We start from the raw sequence: 23,433 nt of genomic DNA, 5'->3' as shown, positions 1-23,433 counted from the left end.
ATTTTATTGCTAATATATTTCATGAAAAGTCAATTAAACTGGTGTGTGTTAAATGTTCACATTAAAAACCAATTTTACAAAGACACTGAGCAAGTTACGCAGTTTATCATCAAGATAGTTTATATTAACCAATCTCAAAATGAAATTCTTTCCTAAAACAGTAAGTGTAAAAACAGCCTGTTTCTCAGAAATAGCATCATAGAAAGTGTCAAGGTAACTGAAAATTGCAGCATAGAAAATTGTTGTAAAGAGGCCGTTTACTACAACCTCGAACCATTCCAGATTTACCAGAAGGAAAAGACATCGCCATTTTCTCGTAATTATCTGATTTTCATACAACGCTTTAATAAAATTTAGCCTTCTTTCATAATTTAAAGTTAAATCTAATGCTATAATGAAAAATGTCAGGTAAGGGATGAACAAACTCACTGTGAAGAAAGCTAAATCAATCACAAATAAAACATACATAAATGCAATTTTCCCCCAGATATCAATGTTCAAAAATAAAAGAAAAAACGTTACACCGTTAGGACGTAGGCGTGTCTGATTTTTATTGCCAACAGGATTTTGAACAGTGTCATTTTTTTCTTGCGTTGCCACCTTGACATAATTTCCGTTTTCCAAACGTGTACTTTTGTCCTTTTTTCTATTTACAACATCCTTTTCATTATTCATCACTGAAATAAAATGGAATAAAGCATAATGAATATTGCAAAAATATACTACATTAGTTGTAATATTGTCTTTATTCAGAAAAGTTTATGTATATTAAGTCTTTCACTTCCATAGTGCGTGATTTATTTTATATAATTAATTTGTACATTTTACATGTATTAGGTTATTCAATTGTACATCTTATATTAAGGTACAATAACTTTGAGCAAACATCTTTACCATTGACTTTATCTTTTGATTCAATGTATGTTTCTTCAAAACCAGTTTGCGTTGCAATTGTCCTAGCATTGCTTTTCTTCTTAGCAGATGCCTTTTGTATCTTAGCTTTTAGATGTTTTGAATCAAGCAATGCGACGATTGTTAAGCTCTTCTTGAACGATGAAGCATCTCTCAACTTTGTTTTTCGGTTGCAGACCGGGCAAGGAAGTCCTGTTTGCTGGTCCCCTTTATCAATTATGTGCTTGATGTAAGAGGACAGGCATTTTTCGCAAGCTGAATGCTGACATGGTAGTATTCGTGGATCTTCGTATGTTTTCAAACATAGCGGACAATCAAGAATACAGGTCTCCAATTCTGAACTTGACATATTGCCTAGCTGTAAGTAGAAAAACACCTATGAATTTCTTTTATCTATCATATTATGTCTTATATATGCAAATGTACAGGTCTACGTTTTCTCCTTTTACCATTCTTTAGTGCCCATTCTGGCCTGAAAAATGCTTATAAGGGCACCTGGTGTCTTCGCCATGTGACCTTTACTGTGTAGGCTATTGAAGGCAAAGCTTTCATAAGAAGTTGATGTTGAACATTGTCCTGAAAGGATTGACAGCCTTGGGTGGAAACCCTGATTGGTATTGCATTTGGACCCCCTGGTGTTTAGGTCAAGGTCACCATCAATAAAAAAGGTTTCCGGACAATAACTAGAGTTAGGAATGAGATATTGTAATCAAACTTGGTATATAGCAACCTTATGTGGAAACCCCGGTTGATATAGCATACAGACCCCCCTGGGGTCAAGGTCACCATTACTAAAAAAGGAAAATGGTTTCGGACAATTTCTAGAGTTAGAAATGATATATTGTGATCAAACTTGGTTTATAGTAAGTATATTTGAGGACTTGGTTGGTTTTGCATTTGGATCTCCTTTGGTCAATGCCACCGTTACTTAAAAATGGTTTCCGGACAATATCTAGAGATAGAAATGAGATATTGCACTCAAAATTAGTATAAATATTAGCAAGCTTATATAATGACCTCAGCTGGTATTGCATTTAGACCACCCTGTGGTCAAGGTCAAGGTTACAGTAACACTTACTAAAAATAGAAGAATGGTTTCCGGACAATAACAATAGCTTAGAATAAGATATTGTATTCAAACTTGGTATATAGCAAACTTACATAAAGACCCCGATTCGTGCTGCATTTGTACCCCCTGGGGTTATGGTCAATGTCACCATTACTAAAAATTGTAAAAATGGTTTCCTTACAATAACTTATGTTTAAAATGAGATATTTTAATCAAACTTGGTATATAGCAAGCTTATTTGAAGACCCCAATTGGTCTTTTATTTGGACATTCTGGGGTCAAGGTTAAGGAAACCATCAATAGAAATAGAAAAATGTTTTCCGGACAAAAACTAAATTTAAAAAAAACGTGATATTATAATCAAACTTTGTATATAGCAAGCTTATATAAAGACCCTGATTTGAATTGCATTTGGACCTCTTGGGTTCAAGGGCAAGGTCACCGTTACTAAAAATAGAAAATGTTTTCCGGACAATAACTAGAGTTAGGAATTAGATATTGCAATCAAACTTGGTGAATAGCCATTTGATATGAAGACATTGCTGTGGATTGTTTTCGGACACCTTGGGGTTAAGGTTAAAGTAACCATTGCTTAAAATAGAAAAATTGTTTTCGGATAATAGCAAGAGAAAGGAATGAGATATTGTAATCATCCTTGGTATATAGCAAACTAATATAAAGACCCTGATTGAGATTGCTTTTAGACCCCCTTGGGCCAAGGTCACTGTTATCAAAAATAGAAAAATTGTTTCCAGAAGATAACATTAGTTTTTAAATGAGATATTGTAATCTCACTTGGTATTTAGCAACCTTATGTGGAAACCCTGGTTGTATTGCATTTGGACCCTCACTCCCCCGGGATCAAGTGTCACTATAACTTAAAATAGAAAAATGGTTTTCGGACAATAATTAAAATTAGAAATCAGATATTGCATTCAAATTAAGTGTAAAACAAGTTTATATGAAGATCATGGTTGGAATTGCAAATAATTGAAATAATTCTTTGTACACAGTGCTGTTGATACTTTATTTACTGTAGGTTGTGTTCAAAGTTTTCTTCAGACCACTTATTTTTTAAAAGTCAAAGTTGCTGGTGGGGGTAATAATCGTTCTAGTTTTTCTGTTTTTCATGGTAACAATTTCATTGAAATGACAAGACTTATTTGAATAGAACAATATTTTTATTATTTTCTCATTTTCAAATTATTTGTATGAATCCTAAGTAGATGATTAAGCTTAATAATCAATTACTGAAGTGTATTGTTACATAAGCAATTAAAGGTAGGATAACTTTCACAGGCAACGGACTCCTCAGATTGTTCTTAGACGAATTGATACAATAAAAAGGGCTTTAAATCTGTGGTAAAGGACACTGCCAACAATCATTTTTAGACGAAGCAGAAAACAGAAACGTATCATGTCAAATAACTACGAGATGTGCCTAAAAGTACTTCCTGTGTAAATTTTGAGCAATCTAAAATATAAAAAAGTACTGTATATGTGGTTAATTTTGCGACGTGGAAATATATTTGCGATTTTTGCGAATTGAAATTATTCGCAAATGATTGATCACGCAACAATTATTCCTTTTTAAGACAAACTTTCTTCTATAGTTTGAAAACACGTTTTCATACAGCATCTTGCATGAATAAGTTTGACTGTTTAGGTACTGAGATTTATTTTTCTCATTGCTTGTTTGTGTAAGTTTGGTCTTAACTAATCACAAATGTTTTTTAATGAAATAATATATGTGTTTATAACACAAACAGTTATTCGTATAACAAGTGAATGTTTCAAAATATGACAAAGAAATGTTAGGTCAGGTCAAAAAATCTTCCACCAGTTAGCTTATATATCTCTTATTCAAACATTTTATTTCCTTATACCCTTTCACAACGATCAACAAGATAAAACTGCGACACGTGCACCTTTCTAGAGAGGCAGATAAGATAGCGCTTGCGTGTCCACAATGTCACCAATAAAATACTAGCACACATTTTTGATGTAACATTATGCACTAGAACTTTCAAGTACTTTTGTTTTATCTGTTTAAGTATTTCTTTTTGATAAATTGACATTGTTAACAAAAAGGGAAAATAATGCTTTAAAAAGATGTATTAACATCTTTAGAAGACACCGATTTTAATAACTCTACAATATTCTATTCCATCTGACTTCAAGAGTCGTGAAAACTAATGACAAACAGAAATAATGAAATATTTCAGGTATAATAGCTTTAAGGAGACAAGGCAATGTTTAAATACTGATAATATATTTTAGATTAACATGATGAAAAAACTGTAATTGTATTTTATCAAGTACCATTGATAAATTTAGACATGAATCTGAAAATAATTATGTTGTCAATTGGGCTACGAAAGTAAGAGACATATTACAAAATGCTAGTTTTAATGATATTTGGTTGTTTCCTTTTTCAGTAGATATAAATTCAGTAGATATAAATGTTATTAAGTTAATTGTCATTTTTCAAATAAGACAGCAGGAAATTTATGTAAATAACTAAAGATATGACATCTCTTCAATATCGTCATTTTTATTATACTAATTTTGAAATATCAGAATATTATTTATTTTATGATGAAATTTCCAAAATCTAGATAAACTCTTGTTAGATTACGTTTGTCGTCTCATCAACTTTATTGAAACTGGTAGACATATAAACATAGATAGAAATGATAAAAAGTGCCAGTGTAATGATATTGAATACGAATTTCATTATGTATTAATTTCTTCAGCTTATACTACAAAATTAAGGACACAATGCATTCCAAGATATTATTATACACGCCAATGTTTGTTAAAAATTACTTCATTTTTACAATCTACAAAAGTATATATTTTAAATAAATTAGCCAATAGTTGAAAAAAAATTATTTTCGAAAGAATTCATTTAACCTTTAAAAAGACATAATGTTGATTCATGAATTTATTCAGAAATATATTTTAAAGAAAATACAATGTTACAGCATTATAATTATATATAAATATATATATATATATACATAATTTTTTTAAATGATATAGATTCTTTTAGGAACAACTAATTTTAATAGTTTTTCTGATACCTGACTTTTATTACCAAATTAAAAAGCGTAAAAAATTTATACATCGTTTCATTAATAAGTATGAGAGAATATTAAAATTTTGACAATTGTTCTCTAATTTTGATTGAAAAGCAAAGAAATTCTTCCTAAACTCATAGACTGAAACTACAGAATCGTTTGTCAAAAGAGCATTGCTAAAAGTTGTCCACAAAGAGCTAAAAAATGGCACAATATACAAACAGCTTAAAATTCCTACAATACACATTAACATGGCAAACCGCAGGAAAAAAACCAAGAACTTTTGATACTTCCTTACCTCAACAATTTTACAATGTGATGACAGTATTTCATAACTTTCTCGGTAAAATAGTATCAACCATATAACTGTTACAAGTAGAAACAGATACGGCACATGAGCTAAAACTATGACTGTGATTATTATGATAAAAAGAAGTGCAAATATAGCAAAAATCAAATGACGGGTAATTCCTGTCGAACTCCAAGAAATAATAGGTATCAGAATGAAGTTATTGAGAAAATAATCCATATAATCCAGATCGAGAGTTTCCAGTACGTCTGATTTAATCTCCGATTCTTTATTTTTCTTCTTGAGCTGTTGATTTTGTTTCATGGCAATTCTTTCTTTACTCTTTTTAATCTTTTTCACTGTACGTTTTCTGTATCTTTTCAAAGGTGGTTTTCGAATGTTACCGTTAACACTTTCAGTAGGTAATGACGTTGAATTGGAATCTGTAACAAGAATAATCAGTTGTCTTGAATAAATATCAGAATAATTATTTAGTATCTTATAAGCTGAAAATGGTATGATTAATGTACAGCTGATGCGGCATAGTCCATTGGATCCAGTTTCATAAGGTGTCATCTTGCACACTAAAGGACCGATTGTTACCTGTTTTAAAAATCTTGCCATATCCTCAAAAACTTTAAAAGACTATTACATGTAGTAATCTTTTTAGAAAATTTTAAAGAAAGTATAATCATTCATAACAAGTACATTTAGTTAATCCTACCTTTATTTCCGTCTTCTGTTTGCGTTGTCATGGTTTGTGTCGCGAATATGTCACTTTCATCTGATGACTCATCATCTTGCATTAGGAGGATGTGTTTGGACTGCAGCAATGCTATCTTTGTCAAATCTTTTTCGAATGACGATGCGTCGTCGGCGTTATTTCTCAGTTTTGTTTTGTGTCGACAAATAGGGCACGGAAATGACCTAACATTTAGCGGTTTGTTCTTACTTAAGTCTTTGATGTAGGTTGATAAACAGGCTTCACAAAATGTATGTTGACACAGCAGGATACGCGGGTCATTGTATTCCTCCATACAAATTGGACAATTTAATATGGACTCTATTTCTTCGTTTTCCATTGCTGACATACACTTAAAAATAAACGTTACGTTTCATAAATACGCATTCATAATATTTTAGATTTTTTCTTCGGTTCGCCGGCCATTGCAGTGTTGTTTTTTTGTTGATAGTAGGAAGTTGATGTTCAAAGTGTGCTTCTAATTCCATTTATAACATTCCTGCTTGTTTTCATTTTCATTCGTCTATTCAAAGTTAAGCAATGATTAAATGTAAACAGTGATTGCTTTCTTTCTTGTATTTATTTTTAATTCAGATCATTTACAAAAAAAAATTGTTCTGAACTGATAGTTATCGTAATATTACGTCGGTTTATTCAAAACGTATGAACTTAACGTTAAATAAAACGCCAAATAATTCATGCGATTTTGCCTATCATAAAGAATTAAGGATATATTATTATAGAACTGTCATACCGAAAACAAGATTTATACAAGTTTGATAAACTATAGCGCTGTAACTTCTAATATTTATATTTCTAAATGTCATATCACGTCATAAATATTCTTAGATTTTATGTACACATGTATGTACACACAAATGTCGTCGTTACTATACGACGTCACTTCTGATGACCATAAGAGAAACTGGTTGGCAAATCATCAAATTAGATAACTCATGAACAGTGTTATTTATTTGTTTAATTATATATTTATATATATTACGAGATCAGAATATTAATATTAAAATTACCTCCAGTGTTCTTTTATATTTAACTGTGTCTTATTGTCTATGTCTAATCCACTCAATATTTAAACGCACTGAACAAATTATTTATATTTTTAAAAAATCAGGGAATTTCCAAAACAGATTTATTGCGTTCTAAGGTTATAAAATGCGTCGTCTGAATGTTTATTTATAGTAAATACGTAATATAAATGCATGATAGTGGCGTGATTTACGCACCTGAGTAAACTTCACAAACAATTTATACCTAAGATATCTTTTGAAATTTAAAAATGATTTTGTAAAACAACCTTCACAAATTTTCGGAAATTTCACGGAAATTCCGTAAGGTTGTTATCATCAACTTTTCACTATATCATGTGTACTTGCCCGGATAAACTGAACCGGCATGACCGAGTGGTTAACGCGGCGGACTAGTGATTTTATGATCGCTAATCGCATAGTAGCCGCAAGTCGTAGTTTCCTTGAGCAAGAAACATTACACTTATTCCTCAGTACTGGTTGGTTCAAGAAACGGTCTATATATAATACAAGAAAAGCATTGATGCAAAGCATCAAAGGGCGTCCAAGCAAGAAATGCAGCAGGTGAAGATGAACTAGTAGACATATGATGACAAGATATTCTTATAAACTTTTCAATTGTTAATTGGTTTTTACCAGAATTGTATATCAGTTATGAATGAACGGACGAAAGACATTGTTCATTATGAACTTTGATTGGCATGCTAGAGATTAGAATATTACTTGTTATTTCTTTATGATCGTGATTATTAAGTGTAATTGTCCCTTATTATGTTATCGCTATTAGCGAAGACCCCCTGGAGTAGATGTTTGATATCGTTACAGAACAGAACAAATATTTTACAGATAATTAATTATTGTAACCAAACTAAGTGACACACATTCAGTTTGGAAAAAAGCTTATTTATCTGTAAAATATTTGTTCTGTTCTGTAACGATATCAAACATCTACTCCAAAACCGGGAGAGACCGGACAATAAACGTGTGATACTATTCGCCGGTCACTAGTAAATCCCAGTCAAAATAGACCGGGAAAAACCGGGAATTACCGATAGGAGTACATCCCTCTATAAATTGATTTTCAGACTTTCATAATGTTTAGGTCATCAACTATTGACTATATGACATCAATCATTCTATGTACAGCTTTCGGATACATGTACAACAATAACATACCATAATAACCCACTGTGTACTACAAAATGATAAATAAAAAACCCCGAAGAACGCGATTTATTGACGGAAAAGGTTATTTCATTTGAAAATGTTTGCATTGCGAAATTCTCCAGTTCCCTATTCATTGTACATATCGCGACATTTCATTTTTAATTAATAATCAAGCACCCCCATACCGATCGGAATGATCGGCTTTTATTATGACCGACTTAAAAGCTCGAGAAGTTGCTGTCGCCCTTTCACAAACCATAAGAGGCGCCGCGCTTCGGCGCGGACGCCAATTGGAATTCAGTACCATAAAAATACTTAAACGATGACGGACTGCCGTACCGTGTACATAGACAATTACAAATATCAAGATGGCTGAAAATACAAATATGAGAGAGGAAAATACTAAACTACGTAGTACTCCAAAGGCAACTCCACTTGGTTGTTATAGCTGGCGGATGAGTTACGAAAGTGAAACAAAAGAAATACAATATGTCTCCACGTCTGAACTAATAGACAAAGTGTGTGCAAAATGTTGTGGATATTTTAGATAAAAATAAGGTTGAATTTCAAAGCTTTAAGTTGCATTTCTGTGCCAGAAACAGAGATTGATCGTATCAAAAATGAGAGACTAGTAGAATATAGATTGACTGTGTTCCATAAAGCTGTCACCGTTGGTTTTATTGCGACCAAAACCTCCTTAAAGACATATCACCGTGTGAGCTTGACTGTATTCTACGAGGCTATCACCATGGGTACTATTGCTACAAGAATCCCCTTAGCGGCCTATCACCATGGTTTGTGTGAGATTGACTGTGTTCCCTGAGGAATGCACCGTGGGTTATATTGCGAATAGATCTACAAAAAAGAATATCATCGTTAGTTGAATGACTGTGCTCCCTGAGGCTATCACCGTAGGGTTTATTGAGTGAGACAAGAATCCTCTAAAAGACCTATCACCATAAGTTGTGCTAGCTTGACTGTGTTTCTTGAGGCTATTAATGTGCGTTTAAGTGCATCACGAACCCACTAAAGGCTTTTCCCCATGAATTGTATGAGCATTACTGTGTTCTTTGAGGCTATCACCGTCGGTTTCCGTCAGTTTTATTGCGAAACAGAACCCCTAATAAGACCTATCACCGTGGGTTGTGTGAGCTGGACTGTGTTTCCTGAGGCTATCATCATGGGATTTATTGAGTCGAGAACCCCCATACGGCCTCCAACCGTGGGTTTTGTGAGCTTGACTCTGTACCTTGAGGCCATCAATTAGGTTTTCTTGCGACAAAAAAAGCCTTAAAAGTTTACCACCGTGGGTTATGTGAACTTGAATGTGCTCCCTGAGGTTATAACCCCAATCCTCTAAGAGGCGTATCACCGTTGGATTGGTGACCTTAATTGTGCCCCCCTAAGACTTTCACCTAGAGTTTTATTGCTCTAAGAACCCATAAAAGGCCTCGTTTATGTCAGCTTGACTGTTTTCTCTGAGACTATCACCGTGGGATTTATTGCGACCAGAACCTTCTTAAAGGCATATCATATTGAGGTTTTTTTTGGGCTTGACTGTGTTCCCTGAGGTTATAACAATGGGTTAATTGCGACCAAAAAGCTCCTTAATGGCCTATCACCGTGGTTGTCCGAGCTCAACTTTGTTTCTTTATACTATCGCCGTGCGTTTAATTGTGACAAAAAAACCTTAAAGGCCTATCATAGTAGGTTGTGTATGTTCACTGTGTTCCCCGAGGCTCCATGTTGACTTTTTCGCGACCAAAACCCCATAAAACACCTTTAACCGCCGGTTGTCTGAGCTTGACTGTGTTCCCTGAGGTTATCACCTTTAGTTTTGATTGCGGCCATAACCCCCAAAAGGCATATCGCCGTGGATTGCTTGAACTCTAGTCTGTTCACTGAGGCTGTCACCTTGGGTTTTGTTGCGCTGAAAAACCACTAAAAGGGCTATCACCTTGGGTTATATGAGCTTGATTCTGTTTCAATATGCTATCGAGGCTATCACCCTTGGTTTTATGGTAACCAAAACGCCCTCAAAGGCGTATCACCGTGGGTTGCTTGAGCTTGACTTTATTCCAAGAGGCTATCACCTTGTATTTTATTCTGACTAGATCCCCTAAAAGGCCTATCACCTTAATTTGTGTGAGCTTGAATGAGCTTGAATGTGATCCAACTTACGTTTTGTTGCGACAAGAACCCCGAAAAGAGGCCTATCACCGTGATTTGTGCGAGCTTGACTGTATTCCCTGAGGTTATCATCGTTGGGATCTTTTGCGACAAGATACAATGTCTATCACAGTACGTAGTGGTGTTAGGTAAACTTTTTAACTTGAGGCTATCACCGCGGGTTTTATGGCCATCTGCACCCCCTAAAAGTCCAATCACAGCGGGGAGTTCTTTTGAGCTTTACTGTGTACCATGAGGCGATCAACGTGGGTTTAGTTGCAACAATTAAGTACCTCCTGAAAGACCTATCACAGTGGATTGTGTGAGCATTGATGTGTTCCCTGAGCCTACAACCTTCCGTTTTATTCGACAAGAACCCCGAAAAAAGGCCTATCATCGTAATTTGTGTGAGCTTTACTGTGGTACGTGAGGTTATTTTCTTGGATTTTATTGCTTCCAAAACTCATTTGAAGTCCTGTTGTGGACTGCCTTCCCTGGGACTGGCCTTGGTTTTAAGTTTAAAAGGACTAGAAAGGCCTATCACCGTTGGTCTGGTCATCTTACCCCCTTTAGGCCATGATATAAGGCATTGTTACCTATGCTCGTTGTTTTTTTCTTTTGCTGTCAATTTGAGTGGCATTGGTAATATGTTTCAAAAGATTGCGATGACTAGTGGGCCTATGTTTAATGATAACTGAAACAAAAATGTTCATGAAAGAACAAAAACCGAACAGCCTTAATTATAAAAAGCCTACATTTAACTTTACAAATACAGTCTGAACGACATTTATAGGTATTCCATTGGACACACGGATTACTTACATTTGTTTCACACTAAAATGATTTTGCCAATATGAATTCTATTATTTATATATTCGTTCATTTCATTTCGTTGGGTTAATATATTATTACGTGAATCGGCGAGGTCTTCCGAATGAATTATTTTGCGGGAAATTTATTCGGAAAAATTATTTTTTACCAACAATTGAAACAAATCACAGACGTTTAAATTACTCCATACATTAATTGTTATATTAATATTGATTCTGGTGATTTGAATTAAAATCGTACGTAAATAAATGCAAATAATTTACATAATTTCATCATATCATTTTGATGTTGCTTATTCGACCCCGATTCGCCCTCGAATTGTTTCATACCCATTGTACAATAACTTCGCAGCCAGACATCATTCCCCGACTTGAACACACACCACCTGTATAAAATCAATAAAAACTTAACATTTTAACACAAATGTGGTATCTGTCTTGATCATAAATCTTGTTAAACCTTTTACCATATAAGAATGAAGAAAAGAAAACAAAAGATAATATGAACTTGTAGACTGCATGATCTAAACACCTAGTCTATTTCTGGATAGATACCTTCTTCCGTCCCAGGTCCAATATATCAGATCACAGGCAATCGGTGCATGGCTTGGATAGTATGCATGTACATGACCACGCCCACATATTTTTTATAAATATTTTTTTTCACTAATAAAATATTTTTTCACTCAAAATGTTTTTAAAATATCTTATTTTCAATAAATCAACAAAGGAAATTTGTTTTTAAAAATTTCATCCATATATACTATAAATATAGTAAAGGTAGAAAGGTTCGCCAGCGGACCTACCACCAGGCCTTATGTTACCTCCCAGATCTTTGTTAATTGTCAACCAATTTTCACCAAATAAAGTGCAATCTACGCAGAAATGATTTCTCTTTCGAAAAATGTACAATATTAGACCAGTTGGTAAGACAAAAGGTGGAATTTTAAAGCGAAAATGCACTTTTTTGTCTAGGTCGGCCATCGCTGGACTGAGCCGAAAGTAGACGATTTTGAACATAAATCGATCTTTTTCTTAATAACAAACTAATGTCAGTGCATGTAAACAGTTGAAACAGAAAAGGCAGCTATAATACTATCGCTGACCGTCCAAAGTTAATCCAAAACGTCTGTAGGTATGCACTTTTAGTAGTTATTTGCACTAACTTTTTAAATTTCCTGACATTACATGTATACAAATGCTGACCCGGATGTACCTGATGCGTACCCCTTTTCGCATATTAAAGATTGAGCGAAGCTGGGTACCAGCGGGAACCTAGCATGCGTACTTTGAATATCCGGATCAGTCAAAATATGTTGATGTGCCAAAGCTAGATTCTGAGATATTTTTCGTGCTTTCTATCAATCTATGGTGAAATGTAGAGACAAGATATTGCCCAGACACGAAAATAGCACAATATCTCATCGCGCAGTAAAATTAGTTGGACTAGACGGCATTGCAATACATCGAGGTAGATATTTTTGTGTGTGCTGAGAGGGTCTTAGAATATAAAGATTTTGTTTCTTAAATCTGAATTCAGATTTGAGTTTTAATTTTGCATGAATATCACTTGTTTTATCTTTGAAAAGTTGCAAAATTAAATGATTTTTGTAGTTACAACTCAAGTACATTGTATATGCTGGCAAAGATCCCTGCATATGATAAATTTTTGGGGTTAACATGTTGGGATCCATGAGGATCAAGTATCTTCATATTTTCCCTCAAGACATCTTGTGTGTATGAAAACGTAACTTTTTTCAGTTATCTTTATTTTATTTTTCAGAGACTCGTTTATTCAGATTACATGCTAAAGACTGTAAAGTAGAACCATTGACTAGTAATGGATGATTTTGATGAAGAAGGTGATGATCTGCTCTCAAGCCTTGTAATGGATAATACACTGACAGGAAACCAAGGCCTTAAAGGTAGAACTTTTCATTGCCCATTGTTGCATTAACTGAATTTATAGAGAAAAACAGAATTCCTAACTAAAAACCTTTTAAGACTTAAAACTTAAAGTTTAGAACTACTGAAGACAATTAATCTAATTTTCTTACAAACTTAATGCTAGATCTATAAATCCTTCACAAATGATGAATGTAAATATTGAAGACACAAATGTATGCATTATTCAACAGGTCAAAGGTCTTTTCTGGATTACTGTCAAAGCATCAGCATTATCTATTTTTTGTACTAACATGGCTTGTGTTGATAATTGAAAATTAGATTTATGGATGTTCTTTTAATTTACATTAGGTTTTGTAAATGAGAAAATTTATTTGTGAAAAAAAAAAATGAAAAAATGGATCTTGCATAACATTTCTTAAGTCCTACTGTGGTGTTAAAACAAAGTACTTTATGATGAATAGTTTTTGAATACTTTATTATATTTGAAAAGAGAACAAAACTGTATTTATTTGCGCATATTACAGTTTGAACTTGTATTATAATATTTCATCTTAATATTAAATTTGATCTTTCAGGATGTTAAGTTTTTTTGTGATATCAAAATTTTCATATTATTTAATGTTAAAATGATCATTCTAGTTTCCACAGAATATTCATCCAGGCCGGTCAATCTACCTGAAGCGTTTCCGTTCCCATTCAAACCGTATGATATACAGGAAGGATTCATGCGTGAGTTGTACACATGTCTGGAGCAGGGCAGGGTCGGCATATTTGAAAGTCCCACTGGAACGGTATGTTGCTTTCATCATTAAACCCCCTGAATACCAGCTGCAATATGAACTTACCAATGACACCTTTATAAGGCAGGGCTAGCTTGTGCATACATGTACTAGACTATATACTTAATGATGCTTTAAATTCATTGTCTTCAACATTAACAATGAACGTTATGAATATCAAATTTGACAAAGTGTATTATACATATTTTGTAAGGTACTGTGTCTCCCAAGTGAATGATTTTATGACACTTCCCCAGTGGAAAAGTATTAATTTCCCAAATGTTCAGGCTTCAAGTCTTAAAGTCACATTTGGAATTTATATAAAAAGTATTAATAATTTTTTTTCAGGGTAAGTAAAATCAAAATACACAGTAAAACTTTTATTTTTCTTTTACATATGAAATTTCAGGGCAAGTCTTTAAGTCTGATCTGTGGTGCACTCAGGTGGCTAAAAGATTTTCAAGAAAGACAGAAACTTGAACTGGAAGAAATGATTTCTGCAGAAAATAAAGAAAACTGGTAATTTTACATTAGTATGACTAAATTGCAAAAAAGACATTAAAATGGTTTTAAACCCTGTTTTTGGGCATCTTTTTACATGGTACCTTCATCTTGTAAGAAAGAGCCTTTGATCTACATGTCTTGTATAATATATGATACTCTAGTATCAGAGGTTTTTTTAGCTCACCTGAGCATGCTCAGGGTGAGTTTTTAGGATCGATGATTGTCCGTCGTCCGTCCGTCGTCCGTTCACATTTAGTTGTTAACACTCTAGCAGTTGCATTTTTGCCTTAATCATCATCAAACTTGGTCAGGATGCTTGTCTAGTTGATAGCTCGGATGAGTTCGAACATGGGTCATCTCGGATGAAAAACTAGGTCACAAGAGCTAAAAATAGAAAAATCTTGTTAACACTCTACAGGTCACATTTTTGCCTCAATCATCATCAAACTTGGTCAGGATGCTTATCTAGTTGATAGCTCGGATGAGTTCGAACATGGGTCATCTAGGATGAGAAACTAGGTCACAAGAGCTAAAAATAGAAAAAACTTGTTAACACTCTAGAGGTCACATTTTTGCCTGAATCATCATCAAACTTGGTCAGGATGTTTGTCTAGGTGATAGCTCGGATGAGTTCGAATATGGGTCATCTCGGATGAAAAAGTAGGTCACCGGAGCTAAAAATAAAAAAACCTTGTTAACACTCGAGCGGTCACATTTTTGCATCAATCATCATCAAACTTGGTCAGGATGCTTATCTAGTTGATAGCTCGGATGAGTTCGAACATGGGTCATCTCGGATGAAAAAGTAGGTCACCAGAGCTAAAAATAGAAAAACCTTGTTAACACTCTAGCGGTCACATTTTTGCATCAATCATCATCAAACTTGTTCAAGTTGCTTGTCTAGGTGATAGCTCGGATGAGTTCGAACATGGGTCATCTCGGATGAAAAACTAGGTCACAAGAGCTAAAAAAAGAAAAACTTTGTTAACACTCTAGCGGTCACATTTTTGCATCAATCATCATCAAACTTGGTCAGGATGCTTACCTAGTTGATAGCTCGGATGAGTTTGAACATGGTTCATCTCGGATGAAAAAGTAGGTCACCGGAGCTAAAAATAGAAAAACCTTGTTAACACTCTAGCGGACACATTTTTGCATCAATCATCATCAAACTTGATCAAGACGCATGTGTAGGTGATAGTTGGATGAGTTCGAACATGGGTCATCTCGGATGAAAAAGTAGGTCACCGGAGCTAAAAATAGAAAAACCTTGTTAACACTCTAGCGGTCACATTTTTGCATCAATCATCATCAAACTTGATCAGGATGCTTACCTAGTTGATAGCTCGGATGAGTTTGAACATGGGTCATCTCGGATGAAAAAGTAGGTCACCGGAGCTAAAAATAGAAAAACCTTGTTAACACTTTAGCGGACACATTTTTGCATCAATCATCATCAAACTTGATCAAGACGCATGTCTAGGTGATAGCTCTGATGAGTTCGAACATGGGTCATCTCGGATGAAAAAGTAGGTCACCATAGCTAAAAATAGGAAAACCTTGTTAACACTCTAGCGGTCACATTTTTGCATCAGTCATCATCAAACTTGGTCAAGATGCTTGTCTAGTTGATAGCTCGGATGAGTTCAAACATGGGTCATCTTGGATGAAAAACTAGGTCACCAGAGCTAAAAATAGAAAAACCATGTAAACACTCTAGAGGTCACAATTTTGCCTCAATCATCATTAAACTTGGTCAGGATGTTTGTCTATGTCACGGGTTCACTCGTCGGTAGAGCTTATATTACTGCCGCAGCTGATAAGCTGTCCGCGAAAACAACATTTATAATACTTGATGGACAATCATGGGTCCTTTGGAATGGATTGGAAACTGTGAAGTAAAAAGATATATCAAAGATATATAACAATATTTATTGAAAAGTTTACAATGTACGTCTATATATAATAAACTGTTAATGGTGAATGCAATGAAGCATTGCATTCGTGTACAATGTAAACGGGTCACAGGTTAGATAGAAAGTGACTTATTATTATGTAATAGGTTATGAAGAAAGAAAAAGTATAGATTGGAAAGATAATTCGGCTACTGTATAGGTATACAGGAAAGGTTTATAGGACTGTTTTGACAATAGTAATAATAAGGGGAATAAAAAATAAAAACAACACGCATGATTTATTCAATTATTTATCTATTTAATTTATTTATCAACTCAAACACATAACTCTTTTATTTTACAATTCGCCCTACGACATCTAGGTGATAGCTCGGATGAGTTTGAACATGGGTCATATCGGATGAAAAAGTAGGTAACCGGAGCTAAAAATAGAAAAACCTTGTTAACACTCTAGCGGTCACATTTTTGCATCAATCATCATCAAACTTGATCAAGATGCTTGACTAGGTGATAGCTCGGATGAGTTCAAACATGGGTCATCACGGATGAAAAACTAGGTCACAGGATCTAAAAATAGAAAAACCCTGTTAACACTCTAGTGGTCACAATTTTGACTCAATTGTCATCAAACTTGGTCAGGAAACTTGTCTAGGTCATTGCTGGGAATAAATCGAACATGGGTCATCTCGGATGAAAACTAGGTCACAGGAGCTAAAAATAGAAAAATCTTGTTAACACTCTAGTGGCTACTGTTGTGATCCAAATATAAGTTGTTAATTGGTCTGAAAGTTTGTTTTGATGATTTCTAAGTCAAGATCGAACATGGGTCATCTTGGATGAAAAACTAGGTCACACCGCCCAAATATGGAAAAACCTTGTTAACATTCTAGTGGTCACATTTTCGACTCAATTATCATCAAACTTGGTCAGGATGCTTGTCTAGGTAATTGCTTGGATGAGTTCAAAATCGCATGTGAAACTAGGTCACCGGAGCTAAAAATAGAAAAATATTGTTAACACTCTAGTTGCTACTGTTTTGATCCATGTATCCTGGAAATTGGTCTGAAAGTTTGTTTTGATGATTTCTAGGTCAAGTTTGAATATGAGTCACCTGGGTAAAAAACTAGGTCGCACTGCTCAAATATGGATAATCCTTGTTAACACTGTAGTGGTCACATTTTTGACTCACCTGTCATGAGACTTGGTCAGAATGCTTGTCTAGGTAATTGTTTGGATGAGTTTGATAAGTCAGGTGAGCGATCTAGGGCCATCATGGCCCTCTTGTTTAACAGATTGTAATATGATTGACCACAAGATAACCTTAAAGATTAATTTCTAAACATTTGTAAATGCATTGTCATTTGTAAAGTGTCAATCATTTGATCTCTTTGATATTGCAAGTGGCCATGAAATTTACATACTGTACCAGTTTGATTTATGATAAGTTTAATAAGATGTTGAAAATTTCTTTTTCAGTGACTCAAATGTCAGCAAAGACACAGGAGGTATTGTATGTTATAAAATACATTGCTTTGTTAAGTTGAAAAATGAAAATAATGTGTTGTATTTAAATAAGGTTGTGTGTTTTAAGCAATGGTCACTTTGTAGTGTCGGTCAGTCTGCCTCTGTGTGCTTGCGTTGGGATACTAGGGTGGCTACAGGAACAATAGGTAGCTGTACTTTCTCTTTGATGTTATTCATTATATAGGCATTTACATGGCTATTGTTTTGTGACTGAAGAACAATAGAGAGGACAAGACACTGAGTAGCCCCCTAAGTATGTCCTGTCTCCATCGTGGCCTCTAGAAATCCTATATTTATTTTAAGACTTTAATACAGCCTACATGAAATTTTATGTCAATGAGAAATTTGGGTTATTTGTCACTCCAGTGACAGCTGTAGTTATATTTCACTTGAACCTTGACCTTGCAGAGCTTGACTGGATCTCAGACTTCAAGGCCAAACAGGAAACAGAAGAGAAAACAAAGAAAGTTAAAGTAAGATGTTAAGATGACATGTAATTTCAAATTTAACAAACATATATTCTGTCTAGGAATTTACAATTGTTCTGTTATTTGTTATGTGAATTATTTAAAAACAATTATTAATGGACAAACTTTGTTCACTCAGAAAAAAGTTCTGTTATTGAATAATGCTTCTTCAAATCTTGATTGAACTATTTCTTTTATGAATATATAGTTGTATAGAAAGTTTCTTTATTTACAAAAAAGTAAATTGTATTTAAACTAATTATGAGTATTGTAACTATGCAGGAAGAAATAGAACAAAGAATGAAGAGGGAGGCAAAACTTTCTGAAATAAAGAAGACAAGAAAAGTATCAAAAAGAAAGGTAACTATAGGACTAAACAAAGTATTTAATCAAACTAACTTACCGCAAGAATTGCAGATGTCAATTTGTCAAGAGTAATTCTCTTTTTATCCCAAATATGTTAAAAGTCATGTAACTGATTTCACCTTTTACGAAGTTTTGTCTGAATGTATGTGGAAGTATTCACAATATGCTCTTAAAAACACAAAGCTCCGGTTTCATTGAACAATTTGCCATTTCTTTTATTATTCTTACTGACAAATTCAGAGAGCATAAAGTCACTGCTTTATCCTCCCATGTCATGTGTTTTATTGCCCATTCTACAGCTTCTCTTATTATCTTCATTTATTGACCAATAGCTTACATAATTGGTAAGTAGATACCTTGGATGGTCCTCTGTCTTTGGGTGGATTTTGTAAAAATCATATTTATACACTTTTGAACACCATATTTTGCATTGAGATACATTGACAAAACTGCTGGTTTGAAGAGCATCCATTTCTTTTAGCGATACAGCTTGTTTAGTGTAGGTTCAGGAAAGTGGTGTAATTTCTGTTTGTCTGCCTTCTGTTTTTCATTTCATACCTCATTCACACTTCTGGATCTTCTTTTATTTACTGATATCTTAAATATTTATCATGGCTATACGTTTCATGGAATTCTACCATTGGGGTTGTGTTTCATGTTAATTGGAACAAGGTCACTGATGCTAAAAATAGATTTTCTACTGTAAAATGATATAGAGGATATTTGTTTAGTTCAGTGTAAGATCGGAATATATTTCACCGAGTGAGCACCAAAAGGTATATTTCACGAGTGGCGCAGCCACGAGTGAAATATGAACTTTTGGTGTTCACAAGAAAAAATAATACAACGTGACGTCATTTACGACGTCACGTCATTAAGTTGGTTCCCAGTATTGTGCACGCTGGTATTTCACTGAAACAATGTAAGGGGCTTAAATTCAAAACAGTGAAATTATCAAAGTGGTAATTTCACTGTTTCAAACAGTGAAATTACCAGTTTTATATCACTGATATATTTCTATAAACCACTGAAAAGCATGTAATAAAAAACCATGTCTGTTACTTAGTCAATATGGAATATTATATAATATATTATGTTTGTTTCTTATATTCTCCATTAGAGAGTTCAGCTGGAAGATGACTTTGATGACCTGTTAAAAACAGCGTCAAGTGATATTAAAGATGCTTACAAACAGGAGATAGAGAAACTTGTGCAAGAATCGGGTGATATCCATGATGATGATGATGATAATCTGGTTCTTGATGAATATCATAGTGATGATGCTGGTGATGATAAGGATTCTGATGATGAAGACGATGATGAGACTGATGTTCACTGTACAAAAGTAAGAATATATTTCTGGTACAGTGTTAGATGAGCTCTGGCTTTCAAAGTGAAGTGAGGTGGTTTGGGGATCATTAATTCTAATGTTTGATAGTTGGATAATGTACAACTTGTCTGACTTTAAGAATTATCCAGGTTAAAAGTTTGGCAATCTTTATTAATTCTTTTTCACCTTAGATACCTGGCACATGTGTGTGGGGAAAACTTTACATATCCCTCTAAGCATTATTTCAGACACTAGTAAAACCATTAACCTTCCATAAACTGAAGGTATAGTTTTCTCATATGAAAGATTTTAAAGTCTTCTGTAGAATACTTAGTCGTAAACCTTAACCACTTTCCCATAAACCCTTAATTTTTGTTAAGTGAAATTTGACAATGTCTATTTTTATGAAAGTTTCTTGGATGATATCACAAGATTAGAATCTTTGTCTTTTTAGCTCACCTGTCACAAAGTGACAGGGTGAGCTTTTGTGATCGCTTTTCGTCCGGCGTCTGGCCGTCATCCGTCCGTCCAGCGTCCGTAAACTTTTACTTTAAATGACATCTCCTCATAAACCACTAAGCCAATTTCATCCAAACTTCACAGGAATGTTCCTTTGGTGGTCACCTTTGAAAATTGTTCAAAGAATTTAATTCCATGCAGAACTCTGGTTGCCATGGCAACCAAAAGAAAAAACTTTAGATATTTTCTTCGTAACAACCCAAATAGCTAGAGCTTAGATATTTGGCATGAAACATCTTCTAGTAAGTGTCTACCAAGTTTGTTCAAATAAAAGCCCTGGGGTCAAAATTGGCCCGGGCCCAGGGGGTCATTGATTTTCTCTATATGCATATAGTAAAAACTTAAAAATTCTTCTTTTAAAGAACCCAAAGAGCTAGAGCTAAGAAATTTAGCATGAAACATGTTTTAATGGGTGTCTACCAAGTTTGTTCAAATAAAAGCCATGGGGTCAAAATTAGCCCGGCCCAAGGGGGTCATTGATTTTCCCTATATGCATATAGTAAAAACTTAAAAATCTTCTTTTAGAGATCCCAAAGAGCTAGAGCTAAGATATTCAGCATGAATCATGTTCTAATGGATGTCTACCAAGTTTGTTCAAATAAGAGCCCTGGGGTCAAAATTGGCCCCGCCCCAGGGATCATTGATTTACCTTATATGTGTAAAGGAAAAACTTAAAAAATCTTCATTGAAAAAACTCAAATAGCTAGAGTTTAGATATAAAGCACAAAGCATCTTCTAGTGAGTGTCTACCAAGTTTGTTCAAATAAAAGCCCAAGGGTTAAAATTGGCCCCACCCCAGGGGACATTAATTTTCCTTTATATGTGTATAGCAAAAACTTAAAAATCTTCTTTGAAAAAACCCAAATAGCTAGAGTTTAGATATAAAGCATGAAACATCTTCAAGTAATTGTCTACAAAGTTTGTTCAAATTAAAGCCCTGGGGTCAAAATTTGCCTCATCCCGGGGGTCATTGATTTTCCTTATATGAGTACAGCAAAAACTTAAAAATCTTCCTCGAAAAATCCAAATAGCTAGAGTTCAGATATTAAGCATGAACATTTTCTAGTAAGTGTCTACAAAGATTGTTTAAATAAAAGCCCTTGGGTCCAAACTGGCCCTGCCCCAGATGTGTCATTGTTTTTAACTATATGTGTAAAGAAAAAACTTGACCAGCTAGACCTTAGATGTTAAGCATGAAACATCTTCTAATGGGTGTCTACCAAGTTTGTTCAAATAAAAGCCCTGGGGTTAAAACTGGCCCTGCTACGGGGGCCTATATACAGGTGAGCGACTTCAGGGCCATCATGGCCCTTTTGTTTCTCTTTACAAGAAATGTACATATTCTTTCAGATCTATTTTTGTAGCAGAACACATTCCCAGTTGTCACAGTTTGTAAAGGAAGTCATCAAGTCACCATATGGGGATGATACCAGAGTGATTTCGCTTGGTTCAAGACAGGTAAATTTTGGACATGGAATAATCTCAGTTTTCTTATGTGGGCTTTTTCCTGTCTTTTGGGAGTGAAGTTTATACCACTCTTAGTCATTGTCATTCTGTAAAATTTTAAAAACATAACCAGTTAGGATTGTTTTAATTAGATTTTTGAAAACTCTTCTGGTAAAAGTTGTCAGAAATATAATATAAATTATTTATATGAAAATAATTTCCTTTATTTAGCTTGAGAAATAAATTGTTTCCTTCCGTTACATTGTAACGTTTCGCTTATTTTATAAGTCAGGTTCCCGTTATAGTTAGCGCATAGAATAGGTATAATTTCATTAGATGGGTTAACGCGTTGCACGAAAATCCCGTGCAACATTCCCAGTACAACATTCTCAGTTAGCTAGCTATAGTCGACACGACAACAACGTTGAGAGATTTAAAATTGACAGCTAAAATAAATTTAAAATATCAGCAATGCCACGAGGTAGAGGCGTAAGGAGAGCTATGGGTCGTAGAGGAGCGGCGAGTCAGGGCAGAGTTGTGAATCAGGAGCGGCCTACAAATGATAGACCTGTTACAAGGGGGCGCAAACGAAATGCAGATGAAGCGAATGGCGCAGAAGCGGAACACGTGGAAGCACGTGGCTTGAGCAGACCAGAGTCGGAAGACGTCGGAATGGACAGCAGATTCTTGCAAGATAATGCTGACGTCTGGGTGGTCGGTGACTCAATACCTTATTGGGCAGGAGTACGAGCCGTGACAACAGCAAAGCCCAACCTAAGAATACAGGGCAAGACTGTAGCATGGTGGGGTGTAAGAGGTCTAAAATGGGCAGATTTTAGGCATTCAATACAAACACAAGTCCTACTTTCATCACCACCTTCGATCATCATCATACATTTAGGTGGTAATGATTTAACATCTATTTCTCTAATCAAACTAAAAAAGGTTATTGAATCAGACATTACTTACCTCCGTGATGCTTTTCCACAGACGACACTTATTTGGGTTGACATATTACCAAGGAGGGTCTGGAGAGGGGCTCTTACTTTGAAACCAATTGAATCAAAGCGGAAAAGGGTTAATCGTCAGGGCAGACAAATTGTTAAACTGTCGGGGAAAAGTGATACTATCTCCCCTGACATTGACACGGAAACAAATTTTTTCCGTGATGACGGGGTACATTTAAATGCCGTTGGCTTGGAATTTTACCTTTTCCATTTAAAGGAATCAATTATTAAAAACATGTAATACTCGCTATAATTTGGGGGATAAATTAAAATTTATTGTGGCTAAAATTATATCTATTGAGGGATGATCAGGCGTACAGTTCTTTAAATAGCAGTTGTTGAGGTTATTTTGGCACATTA

General features: G+C 34.6%; 3 protein-coding genes across 3 annotated transcripts in view; 1 reads left to right on the top strand and 2 right to left on the bottom strand.

The window, feature by feature from the left end:
• Window positions 1-657: 657 nt before the first annotated feature.
• LOC132717499 (E3 ubiquitin-protein ligase TRIM13-like) lies at window positions 658-7,249 on the bottom strand (the record flags this gene model as incomplete). The annotated part of the gene is given in 3 exon segments (XM_060700983.1): window positions 658-677; window positions 895-1,270; window positions 7,127-7,249. Coding segments are annotated over 2 exon segments (387 nt in total), but the record flags the coding sequence as incomplete, so codon positions are not given.
• LOC132717494 (tripartite motif-containing protein 2-like) lies at window positions 5,241-6,435 on the bottom strand. The gene is made up of 3 exons (XM_060700979.1): window positions 6,078-6,435; window positions 5,621-5,796; window positions 5,241-5,261 (listed from the first exon to the last, which is right to left on the bottom strand). The coding sequence occupies exons 1-3, from the start codon at window positions 6,433-6,435 to the stop codon at window positions 5,241-5,243; spliced, it is 555 nt and encodes a 184-aa protein (XP_060556962.1).
• A 4,153-nt stretch (window positions 7,250-11,402) lies between the features above and the next one.
• Window positions 11,403-23,433, top strand: part of LOC132717498 (ATP-dependent DNA helicase DDX11-like) — a 55,540-nt gene continuing 43,509 nt past the window's right edge. Inside the window, exons 1-9 of the mRNA XM_060700982.1 lie at window positions 11,403-11,544; window positions 13,091-13,232; window positions 13,855-14,006; window positions 14,404-14,513; window positions 17,891-17,919; window positions 18,347-18,411; window positions 18,688-18,765; window positions 19,892-20,116; window positions 21,971-22,078. Of these exons, the coding sequence (XP_060556965.1) occupies window positions 13,148-13,232; window positions 13,855-14,006; window positions 14,404-14,513; window positions 17,891-17,919; window positions 18,347-18,411; window positions 18,688-18,765; window positions 19,892-20,116; window positions 21,971-22,078 (852 nt within the window). The 5' untranslated portion in view covers window positions 11,403-11,544; window positions 13,091-13,147. The remainder of the gene's footprint in view (window positions 11,545-13,090; window positions 13,233-13,854; window positions 14,007-14,403; window positions 14,514-17,890; window positions 17,920-18,346; window positions 18,412-18,687; window positions 18,766-19,891; window positions 20,117-21,970; window positions 22,079-23,433) is intronic.

Source organism: Ruditapes philippinarum, unplaced genomic scaffold (assembly GCF_026571515.1).
Source record: "Ruditapes philippinarum isolate M1 unplaced genomic scaffold, ASM2657151v2 ctg2347_1_1_1_1, whole genome shotgun sequence".
NCBI lineage: Eukaryota > Metazoa > Mollusca > Bivalvia > Venerida > Veneridae > Ruditapes > Ruditapes philippinarum.
The sequence above is the reverse complement of the archived record's forward strand: the minus strand, read 5'-3'. Positions and strand labels throughout refer to the sequence as shown.